The sequence below is a fragment of the Cetorhinus maximus genome, chromosome 29, assembly GCF_964194155.1.
Source record: "Cetorhinus maximus chromosome 29, sCetMax3.hap1.1, whole genome shotgun sequence".
NCBI classification, from domain to species: Eukaryota; Metazoa; Chordata; class Chondrichthyes; order Lamniformes; family Cetorhinidae; genus Cetorhinus; species Cetorhinus maximus.
Window position 1 is genome coordinate 1,851,663 of NC_135907.1, and position 17,597 is coordinate 1,869,259.

Here is a 17,597-nt window from a genome sequence, read left to right on the forward strand (position 1 = left end):
CAGCTGGCGAGAGCGAGGGAGTGGAGGGCACTCCGTACAGGAAACCCCTCTGGTCAGAATGGAATGGCACAAAGGGGGTTTCTGAGACACAGTTCAGGGTGCGGGGGAGATTTTTCAGCAGGACACAGCAAGAATTAACCATTGCAAAAGGGTCAACTTTACTTAATTGGCTGAAACTGCAAACAGGAAAATTAACTGAGCCTGTGTTTTTCAGTGGACGGCCACTCCAATTGCCCTTCAAGAGTTTAGTCACAGTGCACAGGCTGAGGTTCCTCTGCAACCATCTGTTCCTGGCCCATCATAGATAGAGCATGCATTGGATATGGAAGCTTGCATTGACATAGCGGCTTCAACTCAAGTAAAACAGTCTAAGGTACTTCACAGGAGCATTCTGACAAAATTTGACTGAGCCACAGAGATATTGCGATAGGTGTCCAAAAGCTTGCTCATGGGGTCGGCTTTAAGAAGCAAGAGAGAGAGATATAGCAGGGTTAAGAGAGAATTACAGAGCTTAGGGCCCAGGCTGCAGAAGGTACGGCCACCAGTAATGGAGCAATGAAAACCACACACGTGCAAGAGGTCAGAATTACAAGGGTTCCCTTCACAATGTCGTGCAAGGCTGTTCAACCTTCGAGGTTAATCAGTTGCACCTAGAGGTGAATTTAGCAACTCTCTAGCATGGAGTCTAAGTGAGATTAGATGCCTTGCACCTGGAAATCTGGCACTAATCACTGTCCCAAAAAATAGCTGCTGCATTACCAGCAATGGGGTCACTTTCACACAGCCAATGGCTAATTGCATTAGCAGTGGTCTGTTCATTTCTTCATCTCAGTTAAAAGAAAATATAGGGAACCAGGAGAGAAGACAAAGCTAGGTAACAAGGAAGGTGTAAGAATGTGTACAATCATAAAGACTGGCTCAACTGTCTCCTCTTCCCCTTCCTGGATAACAATGGAGAAATCACTATGACAGCAGTGTGGAGGGCTGGGGTGGTTGTTGCACAAGTGAAAGAAGAGGAAAGGAATGGTTGCAGTAGATGTGATTGCTGCTGCAACTCTATCACACTGACCAACAAGTTATTGACTCCCTCTTAGCATAAACTCGTAGAAAATTTTGACAAGATGCTGCATTTTCACGTTGACCAATGCAGTCTGCATTGATTACGTGAGGACTTTGCAATAAGTGGAATAAGTTTAACTTGGCCAACATACTAACCCTGCACATTAAAGACTATCAGGTAACATTACAAATTAAAATCACCTCCTTTGCCAACAGATAAGGGTCTTCTTCACAATGAAAAGAATGCCAAATCCCTCAGCCAGAGTCGACTCGCCAACCAATCAACACCCTTTTCTCCTGTGGTATAAATTGCTGTGATGGTTTGAAATTTGATATTGTGTTTGTCCTGAGTGCAAAATGAAAAGCTTCGACATGTCTCTCTTTTCAGCAATATTTCAGTTAAGTTCTGTACAACCAAGCAACTGTTCATCCCCTAATTGCTGGAAGAACATGGCTATACACCTTGGCTATGGAACTTGATCAAGATTTTTTTTTAATTCTTTATTAGGGCGTGGTATCACTGGCAAAGCCAGCCTTTGTTGCTCATTCCTAATTGCTCAAGGTGGTGGTGGTTAGCCAGCTGCCTGAACCTCTGCAGTCCATCTGGTGTACATGCACCCAGTGCTGTAAGGAAGGGCCAGAATTGCGACCCAGCAACAGTGAAGGAACAACATAGAAACGCAGAAAATAGAGGCAGGAGGCCCTTTGAGCCTGCTCCGCCATTCAATATCATAGCTGAACCTCTATCTCAACACCGTACTCCCGCGCTCTCCTCAAACCCCTTGACGCCTTGAGTCTAGAAATCTGTCTAATTTCCTTCTTAAATATATTCAGTGACTTGGTCTCCACAGCCCTCTGTGGTAGAGAATTCCACAGGTTCACCATCCTGAGTGAAGAGTCCTAAATGGCCTATCCCGTATCCTGAGATCGTGTCCACTTGCACTAGACCCCGCAGCCAGAGGGAACATCATCCCTACCTCTAGTCTGTCCAGTCCTGTCAGAATGTTATATGTTTCATCCTCTCATTCTTCTAAACTCCAGTGAATACAGGCCTAGTTGGCCCAATCTCTCCTTATATGACAATCCTGCCGTCCCAGGAATCAGTCTGGTGGACCATCGCTGTGGTCCCTCTAAGGCAAGTGCATACTTTCTTAGGTAAGGAGACCAAAACTGCACACAATACTCCAGGTGCAGTCTCACCAAGGCCCTGTACAGCTGCAGTAAGACATCCTTACTCCTGTACTCAAGCCCTCTCGCAATTAAGGCCAACATTCCATTTGCCGCCTTAACTGCTTGCTTCACCTGCATGCTTGCACTTTCAATGATTGATGTACAAGGATCCAGGTCCCTTTGTACATCAACATTTCACAATCTATCACCATTTAAATAATACTCTGCCATTCTGGTTTTCCTACCTAAGTGGATAACTTCACAATTATCCACGTTATACTGCATCTGATATGTCTTTGCCCACTCACTCAACCTGTCTCACAACGATCTAGTTCCAAGTCAGGATGGTATGTGGCTTGGAAGGGAACTTGCAGCTGGCGGTATTCCCATGTGTCTGCTGCCCTTGTTCTTCTAGGTAGTAGAGGTCGTAAATTTCAAAGGTGCTGTCAAAGGAGCTTTGGTGAGTAGCTGCAGTGCATCTTGTAGCTGGTGTACACTGATCAAGCGGGCTGCTTTGTCCTGGATGGTGTTGAGCTTCCTGTGTGTGTTACGATCCCCATAGAGGCCAATAACTTTTAGAAAAACATTCGAATTTCCAGTGACTGAGTGGATGGATCACGCGACAAGACTTTTACTCTAACTAACAAATTAAAAGCAACACTGACTAAACGCCATTTCAGTTGGCAACTTTTTTGTCTAAACTACAGAAAAGTTTTCCATTTATCTTTTAAAATGAATGAAAATCTCCTCCATGGTTACACTTTACACTGTCCCTTAAGTGGACACTTCATTCTCCAGGAAACAGTATGAAGCTATCTCAGCTCCTGATGGCTTGTTTTCTATTTCCTTTACCAGCCGAGTAACTTCTAATCCCCGAACTCACTTTCATGGTGAAGGTTACCATCTTGGAGATTTCTCTCCAGCCAAAGCTAGGGAAACCTTCCAGCCTCAGTTAAATTCTCACGAACTTGGACTCTTCAATACCACCGTGAGCTCCCACCTGTACTCTCTGTCATGAAGAAAGACTGGCTGATTCGATCTCTCTGCCCTCTCTCTCTCTCAAATTCTTGCAGACTGACTAAGGTTCATACATATTATCTTAAGAAAACCCTGTAATTCAATACTACAATGGCTTTCCATGGCCAGTTCCCCCTCAAAACGTTTCTCCATGGCAACGTGAATCACAAAGGCTTAGTACAGAAATATTGATTAACTTTCTAAACCAGTGCCAGCAGAGTCATTATGGGCTGAATGGCCTCTTTCTACGACATAACTTTTCTATGGTTCCATGGTTCTAGGGTTCTAAACCTCCAACTCCATTCTATCTTGGAATTAAATAGACAGTTTAAAATATAGCCATTTAGAAAACCTGACATTCCTTAACACCTCCGTGAGACTTAGAGACTAAATCTACCCACAGACATCACAGATGTCATTGCCATTGTTCACATGTGTGAACACATTGCACCTTCTTCCCAGTAAACAACCTTGGGCCCCCATTTAACAACCAAGCCACCCAAGCTCGTTCTCAGGTGCAATTCGGAACAGGTCACATGATGCCCTTCATTCCTCCATTTTACCTCAAATTAAAGAGACAGTCTCAAAACAATTTTATAAACTTATTTGTAAAATAGTCTTATAAACTTATTTGCAACAAACGTTGTTGGAGCTGCACTCATCCAGACAAGTGGAGAGTATTCCATCACACACCTGACTTGTGCACAGATGGCAGGCAGACTTTGGGGAGTCAAAAGAGTCAGTCACTACAGAATTTCCAGCCTCTGACCTGTTCTTTGCAGCCAGTGTTTATTTGGCTGGTCCAATTCAGTTTCTGCTCAATGATAACCCCCAGAATCCTGGTGTACTTATGTATCAGCCAGTAGCTGGTCATTTGCTTCATTGTACTGAAGCAATAGGGAAAAGAGGCAGAAGGGAGGAACAGGAGTGTAATGAGGAGGTTTTCATTAATAGACATGACACGGTGATTGGTGATTAAAATTATGAAGGGATGGGACAGAGTAGGCAATGATAGACTGTTTCCAGTTGTTGAGGTGTCCAAAATGAGGGGCCATTAATACAACATGAAATGTAGAAGATAGAAGAAAGTGAAGAGAGGCTTTTTTCTGGTTGTGAGGCTGTGAAGAGAAGGATTGAAGGAGGGGGACTAAGGGATATGGCAGGGGGGAAAACTTAGTATACACACATGGAATTAGGAAAGTACCATATGGAAGATAAACACCAACATGGACTGGTCGGGCCAAGTGGCACATTTTCATGATGTAATTGCTATGCCATTCTAATTCAAAGGATGATGGTTAGCCTCTGAACTGCTCTCTGTTTACTGAAAACAGTAGCCCTAGGCCACAACTCGCACTACTGCTAAGAAGTAGTACTGCTAACAGTATCAGGGACAGCCAATGCTATATCTGGGTGGGGAAAGGTTACAGGTAAAAACAAAAAGCTAAAAGCTACTGCGGATGCTGGAAATCCAAAACAAAAACAGAATTACCTGGAAAAACTCAGCAAGTCTGGCAGCATCGGCGGAGAAGAAATCAAGGTATCTGTGCCACTAACCAACACAAAAGGAGGCCATTTTAGATACCATTTGCTCATAAAGTCTGGCAGGAGAATAAACTCAGGTGAACTTAACAATCAAAATTATGGCAGGATTCATTATGATACAAGCTTGGCCACTGCGGCTGGATATCTACACAGCAGTGGACAAACACAATCTGAGTGCAGTCAAGAGAAATCTAGCCTTCTTAAAACAATATTGCTAAGCTCCTTTCCCGCAGCAAAACAGAACAGGGAGTTTCAAGTGTAAACCTGTTGGCTCTGGATGCAGCTTGGAGTAAAGAGACATAGTTGGCATGATCCACTCATCCCTGAGCATTCACTTAACTCAGGTTTTCTAAGAAACACAAAATTTACAGTACAAGGAGCGACTGTCATTGTGCCTGTGCCATTGCTGGAGGAAGATCAGTTGGAAAATGGATAAAGACAAAAAATAAGTGCCTTATTAATCACCCTATGCCAAACATTGATTGGTGAGTAATTGTCACATAACAATAACTCTTACACAAGAGTCTCTTCCCCGGTTCAATTCAGGAACCGGTAAACTAGAGTGCAGCACTACCTCAGCAAGTCAATGTTCTAATGGACTGTAGCAGTATATTATGGCTCATATTGGCCTCTGCACCTCACCAAGGTTCTAATCTATAGGGCCATCAGGTGATGCTGCTCTACAGCGAGAGATCAAGGAAGAAAACAGAATATTAAACCCAAATAATTTTAATCATCTGCTCCACTGTAGGTGTGGAGGAGCTCTGACTTCATGACGCTTCTCCCAAGCTGAGAAATAGTACATGGCACAAGTGAGGAAGGGGAGGAGGCGAAGCGAGAGAGGGAAACCCCAACACCTATTTGGTTGGCAAAAGCACAGCAAGCTGCTTTGCTGAGGTTCTTCATTCTAGCAAAGGTGCTGCCATTCAGAGGCAAGTCAGAAGCTTCAATGGAATGTGCTTCAGTGGGGATTCCAGTAAATGGGCAATCCCAGCAGTATTACAAACAAAAAAAAATCACATTACACAACTACTATCCCTGAAGCTCCACAGTTCTTGCTGGAAAGCTGTCTCTCTTGGTTAGCTAGGAAAACAATTGCGAGTTAACCCAGTCCACTGGGAATAAGCTGCTCTAGTGGTGAACAGCCATTTAACTAAGTTCCGCCTTACCTGCTCTACAAACATAGTGGATCGTGAGCAGTGGATTGTCTGTTCCTAACAATGCCATTTCTCTCCGGTGGCTCGTACTCACAAGCCGTGTTTTTTTTTCCCCCACTTCACTGCAGCTTCACTTCTGAAAAGCTTCTGAGAAAAGACTACCACTGGTGGCCACTACTCAGTGTACAAGCATGTTCTGCTGTGGGCCCCTCCCACTATTTGTTAGATACAGCCTACATGTATGAGATCACTGCTTCAACCAGGAAAGCCTTGAATACACAAAGCTTTTACAATGCCTGTGAACTTTACCCGGTGTGGCCAATCACTTACTTTCTTCAGCAATCAACATTAACCCTTTCACTAACATTTTTTTTTAATTGCTGCACCAATTTCCTTTTCGCAGAGCAGAAACCAAGAAACATTTTGTCTTCTACTCTTACTCATTGCTTCCCAGGGCCTCAACTGCGAGACTCCACCTCTTTCAATTTTCCCTTCCTCATACAGTCAAGCTAGAAGCCAGCTCCCTTAAGCATTCAGGCAAACTCCTGCAAAATCAACGTCAATGGATTGGACACTGTCTAGATAGCCGAAAATCATCTACCCACCACCTGGTCCTGTTTTCTCAAACTCTCAAATATTCCAGGGGAGGACAAAGAAAACACTTCAAAGACACTCTGAGGCGTGGCAGCATTGACATTAATGACTGGGAAGTACTTGCTACTAATTGTTCAAAATGGCAACTACTTACCCATCAAGCTGCCTCACACTGAGTCACAACGTCTTAAATATTGAGGCAGAGCAGCAGCAGAGAAGGAAAGCAAATTAAATCAATCCTGCACTCCGGGTCTCACCTACCTCAACATGGGACACCCTGCCTCATATGCCCAAAGGTCTGTGGGTTAAGAATTGGCCTGTTCAGTCACATGAAAACCCATGGCAGAAACTCAACCTTGCAGACATCATCTTCAAATTGAGGGACAGCCGACAACAGCCATATCACAGAATCTCAGTGCAGAAGAGGCCCTTCGGCCCATCGAGTCTGCACCGACACACGAGAAACACCTGACCTACCTACCTAACCCCATTTACCAGCACTTGGCCCATAGCCTTGAATGTTATAACGTGCCAAGTGCTCATCCAGGTACTTTCTAAAGGTTGTGAGGCAACCCGCCTCCACCACCCTCCCAGGCAGTGCATTCCAGACCGTCACCACCCTCTGGGTAAAAAGGCTTTTCCTCACATCCCCCCCCTAAACCTCCTGCCCCTCACCTTGAACTTTATGTCCCCTTGTGACTGACCCTTCAACTAAGGGGAACAGCTGCTCACCCTGTCCATGCCCCTCATAACCTTGTACATCTCGATCAGGTCGCCCCCCTCTCTGCTCCAACGAAAACAACCCAAGTCTATCCAACCACTCTTCGTAACTTAAATAAGCTTTTAAAACTGAAATTTGGCACCATTCCCCAATGCCCATTGTTCTCTCAGTTACTCTCACCAACCTTGGTATCCGTATGCAGGCCAGGATTTTTTAATTTAACGTAAGAAAAATATTTCCAAGTTCCAGCTAAGTTCCATTGGGCTGTCAATACTCAGTGACACATGCATTTGCACACCTTAATCAAAACTGGCCCCACCTTAAGCCCACTCAAAAGGTATACCAAAGGATCACACTTGTATTTAATACTGGGAGATTTAAAAAATAACCAACAGTAAACTTGTATTGATCATCAGTCTGACTGTCCCAGAAAAACAACAAAAGCAAGAAGTGCGCATAACAGTTGGACCAAAATGCCTCCAAGCTGAGGTTCTCTTGGTGTGCATATTCCAGGTAATTACTGAGGTGAAGATAACAAGTTAAAATACCAAAAACATCGGTGGTGACAGGATTGGGGAAGGGCCACATTACTGGTCAAATGAGGGCACAGAGTTTCCAAACTTTCACTTTTAACATCCTTTGGGACAATCTGAGAGGGGAAATAAACAGCTTAAGCTTGTAGGTATGTCAGGAAGGCCGAGAGGTGCCAGATCACTTCAGGCAAAACAAATATACTTGCAGTGCAGCCATTGCTATGGAGGCTGAAGAGCAGATCGTCATGATTGCTTTAAACTCAGCAAAATAGAAAATTCAGAGATAAACGCCAACAATTTGGATTCAGGGTAAATGCATCAAGAGCACAAGGCATCAGGGTGGCCACAACGCTAACCTCAAACAATCATGAGCTCTACTTTCTGCCGTGTACAGATGGTTTGAAAATGGTGAATACCAGAGCATATTAACAGCCGACTGGGGAAAACTAACATGAGAACACCCAACAATTACTGGGACATCACTTATTACTAAATGAAAAAAAACCAGCCTGCACAATGGTTTCACATGGCTTCCTATGTTAAGATTTGTTCAGCTTCCTGAAAGGGCTTTGAGCTTTAAGTAAGTTGAGTAGATTTTATTTTTAAGGCTAAAGGATCATGTTTAAAGTATTTTAATTGCTCTTTTCCTCAAGTAACTATAATCTACTCACCAGGCAGCACTGATCCCCATGCTCCAAATGCTTCGGAGACTTGGACAACCTACAACAGACACCTCAAAGCACTGGAGAGGTACCAGTGGTGCCTTCACAGGGTGCTCCAAATCTGGTGGCAAGAAAGGCCTCTCTGAAGCCAACAAGCTCAGCATCGAGCACTGATCACTCAAAACGGGCTCCACAGGGCAGGACATGTTGCTCGTCTGCCTGATGCCAGACTCCCAAAGCAACTACTCTACTCAAATTCGGTTGCAGGAGACTACCAGGACAACAGTGGAAAAGCTTTAGAGATGTCCTCAAAGCATCCATGAAGTTAAACACCCCCACCAATTCATGAGAGTCCCTAGCTTGTGACCAATTAAAATGGACAAGGCTGGTCCAGGAAGGCACATCAGGCACATCAGGAACGTGCAGAGGCGAAGTCGAGGAATCGGGGGAAGCACATAAACCTCTAAACAACCCATCCACCCAGCCCTTCGGGCACCTCCTGCCCCACATGTGGCAGAGTCTGTAGATCGCATATTGGACTTTATCAACCATCTTACAACTCATCAAACTGCAGTGGAAGCAAGTCATCCTCGATCCCAAGTGACTGCCTTTGAAGGTAATCTACTTGGTGTTAAAGTAGCAATTAAATTTACACAGGGCAGTTAGCAGCTACACAGAAAGCAGGGTTGAGTTTAGAGTGGTGATGAGAGATGCTGTGGCAAACAATAGGTTGTCAGTGAAAACGGGAACAATGAGCACTTTGGCGAATCATTTGAGAAAATAGATAAAACAGGGAAGATTTGTAGGAGTGTGCAAAGTGGCTAGGTGATTTAAAAAGCAAAATACTGTGGATGATAGCAATCCAAAATAAAAACAGAAAGTGCTGTAACTAAGCACGTCATCTGTGGAGACTGGACCTCAACCCTGTTTCTTTCTCCACAGATGCTGCCTGGCCTACATTTCCATCATTTTCTGTTTTTATTTGCAGCCTGGAGTTTGATGCATCTCAGCCAATCCAAACTAATGTGGTTTGCTCATACACATACAAAGCAGAGAGGAATCTGTCCTTTGAGTTGTTTACACAATTTTATGTCACACGACAACATCTCCAAGAAATGGCTTCACATTATGAAAATTGAAAACAGATGACACAAGAAGAACAACTCATTGTTGCATGTTGATGTGGTTTACATATCACTAATTTTTGCTAAATGATTATTTGAAACACCAAACCACCATCAGTTGTAAACATAAAGAATGATGAAACATAACCACTCGTGGCACAGAAAACTCCCAAAACTCGATCTACAGTCTCAATGAAGTGTATCCTATAATTGGTTCATATCACTAATGTAGGTTTGATCCCCTTCCCCACAACCTGTGGAAAGGAAATAATGTTTATACAGCTCCTTTCAGTCCCAAAACGTTTTACAGTCAATGAAATGCTTGTGAAGTGTAGGCATTTATGTAATGTAGGCAACGCAACAGCCAATCACCTTTCTAGCGACGTTGGTTTGGGGATAAATATCAGCCAGTCCTATGGGAAGAATTCCCCAATGCTCCACTTCAAAATGGTGAAGTAGAACTTTTTTTTTAAAACATCAACCCAAGGGCAGAAGGGATCTCGGGTTAATGTTTCATCCAAAAGGTGGCACCTCCAGCAGTGCAAAACTCCCACAGTACAGCATTGGAGTGTCAGCCTTCAACCTCCATTATGTACTCAAGTGTCTGGAGTGGGGCTTGGCAGCACAACCATACGATTCACAGGCATGATTGCTACACAATGAGCTATGGTATGCTTTGTTCTGTCCAAATGGCACAAAGTCCTACAGGACTACAGTTCTATGATACTGGCATCCCAATGGACATTGTACCCAAAAGGCCATTCTTCATTCTACACAGCAACATAGGCAAGCTATTCGGTCACAAAATACATCACAGCTGAGTTTGATCCTGTTTTCACCAGCTCCAGATTTTGCTTTTCAATGGAAAGAACTCGCTCGGACGCTGGTTAAGGGCAAGATCACAAACAGCCAATACGCAAGGCACTATAGCACCTCATACACCTGGGGAGGCACTCACCATTTTTCCTCCTGTTCAGTGGAGAAGCGCCAGTGTTGGACTGCAGCGTGAGCTCCTGCAATTCATTGGTGACCGCTTCACTCTGTGGACTCGGAGCCGAGCCATCATCTTCACCATCGCCGACCCCACCACCGTCTGAGCCACTCCCAGAGACGGCGAGGGGAAGGCCGACTTCGCTCCGCAAATCCACTTTGGCTCGAATATTAACCTGAAACAAAAATAAGAGAGGGGAAAATATTTTTTTTAGAAATTGCACACATTCCAGCCCCTAGAAACATTTTAAAAAGGGAAGATAGAGAAATGGATAGGCTGCAATTGACTTTCAACAGCTTTGAAAAATGATTACGTTTCTGTGCAATATCATTGATGAGCTGTCATGAATGCAGATAGAAAATGGACACAATACCCTGTACAAAAAAGTGCACAGGTCCTATCCGTTTCCCAGACCCACATACGACGCCACTCTGCTCCGGGAAAGCAAAGGCCAGGGACAAAGAGCAGCATTCAGCAGGAGTAATGAGTCACCATGCTCCACCCTGGGGCAAGGGGCAAAGAGGTCTCATAAAATGGAAGGTACCAATCCATGACTCACAGAACAATCCACATCACGCTTACCAAGCTCATTTTAAAGCTAATTGTGATGCGGTTATTTGGTCAGAGCAGATTTTCTTCTGGCCAGCCAGGAGTCGGATCAGTGTGCGTTGCATGGGTCTCGGGGCGAACCCCAATAAGGCAGAGTTTCTAGATGGGGTACACACACACTTCTAGGAGAATTACATAAAATCGTAAGTAATTAAGAAGGCGAATGGAATGCTATCTTTTGTTACGAGAGGGATTGAACATAAAAGGGTTTTATGCTTCAATTATACAGGGCATTGGTGCGAACGCACCTCGAATACTGGGTGCAGTTTTGGTCTCCTTATTTAAGGAAGGATGTAAATGCATTGGAGGCAGTTCAAAGGAGGTTTACTAGATTGATACCTGAAAAGAGCGGGTTGTCTTATGAGGAAAGGTTGGACAGACTGGGCTTGTTTCCACTGGAGTTTAGAAGAGTGAGGGGGGATTTGATTGAAGTATACAAGATCCTGAACGGCCTTGACAAGGTGGACGTGGAAAGGATGTTTCCTCTTGTGGGTGAGTCCAGAACTAGGGGGGCACTGTTTTAAAATTAGGGGTCACCCTTTTAGGACAGAGATGAGGAGAATTTTGTTCTCTCAGAGGGTTGTGCAACTTTGGAACTCTCTGCCTCAGAAGGCGGTGGAGGTGGGGTCATTGAATATTTTTAAGGTGGAGGTAGATAGATTCTTGTTAGGCAGGGGAATCAAAGGCTATCGGGGTGAGATGGCGATGTGGAAATTGAAACACAAGACGATCAGCTATGATCTTATTGAATGGAGGAGCAGGCTCGAGGGGCCGAATGGTCTACTCATGTTCCTATTTCTTATATTATGCTCTCTGCTTTAAAAATATTCAAATACTCTGCTTCCACCACCTTTTGAGGATGTTCTAAACACTCAAAGACCCTCAAAAAATTTCTCATCTGTCTTAAATGGGCAACACTTTATTTTTAAACTGCGACCCTGAGTTCTAGATTCTGCCACAAGAGGAAACATCTTTACCATATCCACCCTGTCAAAACCCCTCAGGGTCTTGTGTGTTTCAAATCAAGTCACCTCTTACTTTTCTAAACTATACAAGCCTAGCCTCTGCAACCTTTCCTCATAAGACAACCCGCCCATTCCAGGTATTAGTCTAGTAAATCTTCTCTGAGCTGCTTCTAACGAATTTACATCCTTCCTTAAATAAGGAGACCAAGGAGACAAAGTGACAGAGGGACATGGGTGTATGTGTGCATAGATCATGAAGGACAGGGGGAGAGAGCAGTTAATAAAGCACACAGTATCCTGGACTTTATTAACAGAGGCACAGAGTACAACAGAGTACAAGAGTAGGAGGATTATGCTGATCTTATATAAGACACAAGCGAGATCTCAGCTAGAGCATTGTGTAGAGTTCTGGGTGCCACACTACAGGAAGAATGTGAACGCATTGGAGAGTGCAGGAGATAACAAGAATGGTTCCAGGGATGAGGAACTTCAGTTATGGAGGCAGATTAGAGGGGTTGGGACTGTTCTCCTTGGAGAGGAGAAGGCTAAGAGGAGATTTGATAGAGGTGTTCAAAATTATGAGGGGGCTGGATAGAGTAGATAGGGAGAAACTGTTCCCGCTCGTAAAAGGATCGAGAACAAGAGGGCACAGATTTTAAGTGATTTGCCAAAGAAGCAAATGTGATGAGAAAAAACATTTTCACACAGCAAGTGGATCGAGTCTGGAATGCACTGCCTGGAAGTGCGATGGAGGCAGGTTCAATCTAGGCATTCAAGGGGGCATTAGATGATTATTTGAATGGAAACAACGTGCAAGGGTACGTGGAAAAGGCAGGAGAATGGCATTAAATCATAAAGCTCATTTGGAGAGCCGATGCAGACACAATGGGCCAAATGGCCGCCTCCTTCTGCGCCATAACATTGTGATTCTGTACTCAATTCCCCTTACAATAAATAACAACATTCTATTAGCTTTCCTAATTACTTGCTGTACCTGCATACTAACCTTTTGCAATTCATGCACTAGGACACTCAGATCCCTCTGCATCTCAGAGCTCTGCAATCTCTCACCATTTAGATAACATGCTGCTTTTTTATTCTTCCTGCCAAAATGGACAATTTCACATTTTCCCACATCATGCTCCATTTGCCAGGTCTTTGCCCCATTCACTTAATCTATCTATATCCCTTTGTAGTCTCATGTCCTCTTCACAATTTATTTGCCTATCTATCTTTGTGTCATCAGCAAATTTAGCAACCATACCTTTGGTCCCTTCATCCAAGTCATTGATATAAATTGTAAAATGTAAAATTGTAAATGGCAGCGTGGGCAACAACTGCATTTATATAAAAGCAAAATGCTTTGTATGCTGGAGATCTGAAATAAAAACAAAGTTCTGGAAAAACTCAGCCGGTCTGGCAGCAACTGTGGAGAGAGAAACAGAATTAACATTTCGGGTCCAGTATAACTCTTTCGAGTCAACGTTAACTCGGTTTCTCTAACTGTATTTATTTGGCACCTTTAACACAGCAAAGTATCCCAAGGTGCTTCACAGCTTTATCAAACATAATTTGATACTGATATTAGGGCAGATGAACAAAATCTTGGGTCAAAGAGGTAGATTTTAGGAAGTAACTTAAAGAAGGAAAGAGAGGTGGTGAGGTTCGGGGAGGGAACTCCAGAGCTCAGGCCTAGACAACTGAAGGTACAGCTGCCAACAGTGGAGCAATTAAAATTGGCGATGCACAAGAGGCTAAAATTGGAAGAATGCAGAGATCTTGCAGGGCTGGAAGAAATTACAGATATAGGGAGGGGCAACGCCATGAGAGAATTGAAAGCACAACAGAATTTGCAAAGAACCTGGCCATTTATCCCAACTGATCCCTGGCAGTGTTCAGGCTCCACCAAGCTTTCTCCTAGCCCTGCATTTCACCCCATCAGTGTACCTGTCTGCTCCTTTATTCGTGCTTAGCTAGCTTCCCCTTAAATGTATCTACACTACTTGGCTCAACTCCTCCTTGTGGTATCGAGTTTCACATTCTAACCACTCTAGGTAAAGTTCTCCTGAATTCCCAATTGGATTTACTGGCGAGTTCCTGGTTTTAGTCTCCCTCTGCCACTGGAAACATCACCTCGATATTTAGCCTATCGTATCCCTTCCGAATTTTGTAGGCCCTTTTAAACAAGAACTTAAAAGGGGAAAAAAAAATTAAGGCATTGCTGTACCAGCAGCTAATGTTAAACAAAAACAGAAACAGAAATACCTGGAAAAACTCAGCAGGTCTGGCAGCATCGGCGGAGGAGAGCACAGTTGACATTTCGAGTCCTCATCTGTTGAAGGGTCATGAGGACTCGAAACGTCAACTGTGCTCTCCTCTGCCGATGCTGCCAGACCTGCTGAGTTTTTCCAGGTATTTCTGTTTCTGTTTTTGTTTTGGATTTCCAGCATCCGCAGTTTTTTGCTTTTATAGCAGCTAATGTTGGCCGTGAGCACAGGGGTAATGGGTGAAGTACACCTGGTGCAGGAAGATGATAGGTGAGAGCAGTCAGTCTGTATGGTGCACTATTTCCTTCTCTGGACCTCCGCTTCTGCTCAAGGAGCTCTTTAAATAGAAGTGAGTTGTGGAAGGCAAATTAAAGATGTAGTTATAAGGCAAAAATGTATTGCCGCTTTTACATACTAGGCAGCTTCAGTTCTGCTTATTGCAAAATGCAGCTACAAAAAAGCTTCTTAAATTTTCAAAGAAATCCCCCATGGGAAACACCACCTTAAAATCATGTCCACATGCTAATGGAATTTTTTTAAAAGGCCATTCGCTTTCAAAGAACTGGATAAACCAACTGAATAATGAACCTCTACAATAAGCCAGGTGTGTCTCCAGGCCCTCGATTTCCAAGGTTTGCTATCCATCAGAAAGGAATCGGTGTGCCACCTTATAGTACAATATCCTGACCAACAGGAAAGGTTCCTTGTCACTGGCTAACCAAGAATAAAAAAAACTGGAGAGTTACTTCAAAACAGTCAGTAAGGTTCCACAGATTATTAAAAACAAAAACGCACACAATTGAAGGAGCTTTACAACATGGGTTGGAAATTTCTGAACAGAAAGGAAGGGTGTTCAAGAGCAGGAAAGCAAAATTATTTCAGTTAACTAAATAGAAATGGGAAAACTGAAGTGTTTTAAAGTCAAGCAAAAATATAGCATGACCACTTCATATCTGTGTTAGGAAAGCCAGAGGAGGTGATGTCCATCCTGACCTGGTCTTTCTAAATGACCCAAATACTGTGCAAGGAATGGAAGTTGAGGTTCCTTTAGGAAGCAGTGACAGATTACATTTAACATGTCTTAAGATTCAGAAACATAACTTCAAGAACTATATTTAAGACCACTGAAATGAAGGAAGAGCTAACACAAATAGACTGAGGTGAGTTATCCTCGAATGAAGTGTCATTGAACAAGTGGAACATCTCCAAAGGCATAAAATAAATATATACCAGGTATTAGTGACCTCAGCCTAAATATGTGAGACACTAAGTGGAGAAATGACCCCACGATAAGTATTGCAAGCACTGTGATAAATGAGGAAAGATGCAGAAACACAGAGGACGCTCAAAGGAACAAAGAGAAATAAAACAAAGGGGGGGCAAAACCCAGCAGTGAGCAGGAGCAATAGAACAATCAAAAAGACAAATGCCAAAGATGTAAGTGGAACAGAAGGCAAAAACAAGCTGGAAATTGTGAATGATTATTTTTTCCCGATATGCTTGGAAGAAATAAAATAATATGTCCTCCTCACTCAGAAACAACTTCGGCATAATTAATGACTCTGTTAAAACTGAGCTGGAAGTGCAAGGCAGGCTGAAGTGCTCAAAAGTAATCAATCCCCAGGACAGATACTATTTATCCAAGAGAGGCTAGGGAAGAGATTAGAGACACTGACCATTAGTATAGGAGAACCATGGAACAACAGGCTAATTTAGTACCCATGTCCAAAAATAGTCGACAACACCATTCATATTACTCAGATCTACATAAAGTAATGGAATTGATTGTCTAAAGTAAACATTCGAGGATGGCCTGTATCATATTAATCTAGTGAACAACAGTCATATGAGGAAGATCCTGCCTGGCCAATTACTTTGACTTCATTGGAAATTACAACTCAAGTAGACTGCTGAAATTCCCATAAATTGCACCTGGACTTCCAAAAGGACATCCAAGTATGAAAGCTAAGAGACACCCAGGAGACTCAGTTGAGCAGCCTAGATTATGCCCTCAAGACCTAGGATGTATGTTGCAAACTGGAGTATAAAGTGCCTTCATATGTCATAACCCCACCTTGTGCAGATGGAGTAGAAGTCTACAAGAGTTCTGGAGGGAACAAAATTAATGTCTCCAAATCCAATCCCACTTTGCAAGCTTCCATTGGCTCTCCTGCTCCCAGCATATCAACTTCTAAAACCTCACCATAAGTATCCAAAGCCTCTACCCTACCTCTGCAATCCTGCCAAGCCCCATGTTCTTCGCCTGCTCTCAGTTCTGTCATACATCTCTGGCCTACTATCTCTCCACTTCGGTTACCAAATTTACCTCTGATAGCGTCCACAGACAGCTTTGTTTCTTTTATTAAAAAAAAAGGATTCAAATGCAGTCAGGCTGAGTAAGATCTTCATCACCACTGGACTCTCACATCAGTGTTTTCCAGGCACAGAATGACCCTCTCGCACAGCAGATGCTAAAGGAATGTTGACTGCACAGGAGCAGGCTCCATTTTAACATGAGCTTGATAAACATTTGGATGGAGGCATTTTCCATTTTAAATACACAATGGTCACAGGCAGAATATTCAAAGCTATATGCTTGCAATGCACAAACAACTGGACAGAAGGCTTGGAAGGAAAAAAACCTTGGTTTAGAAGTTCTCTTAGCAAATGAAAGCAAGGAGAAATGCCAGTGACTACTAGGATCTGAACTCGCCCTGTTTTGGTAACCACTTTAGCCCTGGGGCTGCCACATTTAGTGAAACTGCAGAGTAAAACCGAAGGATTACATGCAAGTAAAATCAGACCCACACCAGCAATTGGACCTTGAGGCTACAAGCCAAACCTTTGCCGGTTTCCTCCTTTACTGATGAACCACCCCCACTTGCTGTTTCTCTGACAGCAGATCCACGTGGTCCACCATGAACCCCTGGTCCAACACGAGCAACTCGAGAAACCGCAGTCCTAATGCGCCATCGTTCCACGCTGTAAAGTGACTCTCATGAACAGAGCATGGGTCACAAACATAGAAAGAGGAAGAATGCTGATTGCAAGCTCGACAACAGGAAGCATAACATTTTGTTTAAAGCTGCCTAAACGGCAGAGTAAGTCACTGCATCAGCACATCAGCTGCACACACCAATTTCCCAAACAAAGCAAAACAGTTCAGAACTTTAAATCAAAGTA

General features: G+C 43.5%; 1 protein-coding gene across 4 annotated transcripts in view; it reads right to left on the reverse strand.

Moving 5' to 3' along the window:
* LOC144669540 (myocardin-related transcription factor A-like) overlaps positions 1-10,672 on the reverse strand; it is a 144,205-nt gene extending 133,533 nt beyond the window's left edge. For 2 of the 4 annotated variants that reach the window (XM_078532016.1, XM_078532015.1), the window contains exon 1: positions 5,961-6,114. In XM_078532016.1, the coding sequence (XP_078388142.1) occupies positions 5,961-6,018 (58 nt within the window). In that variant the 5' untranslated portion in view covers positions 6,019-6,114. Of the gene's footprint in view, positions 1-5,960; positions 6,115-10,540 lie in introns of those variants that run through there. The other 2 variants (XM_078532017.1, XM_078532019.1) reach the window with 2 other exon arrangements.
* Between the last annotated feature and the right edge of the window lie 6,925 nt (positions 10,673-17,597).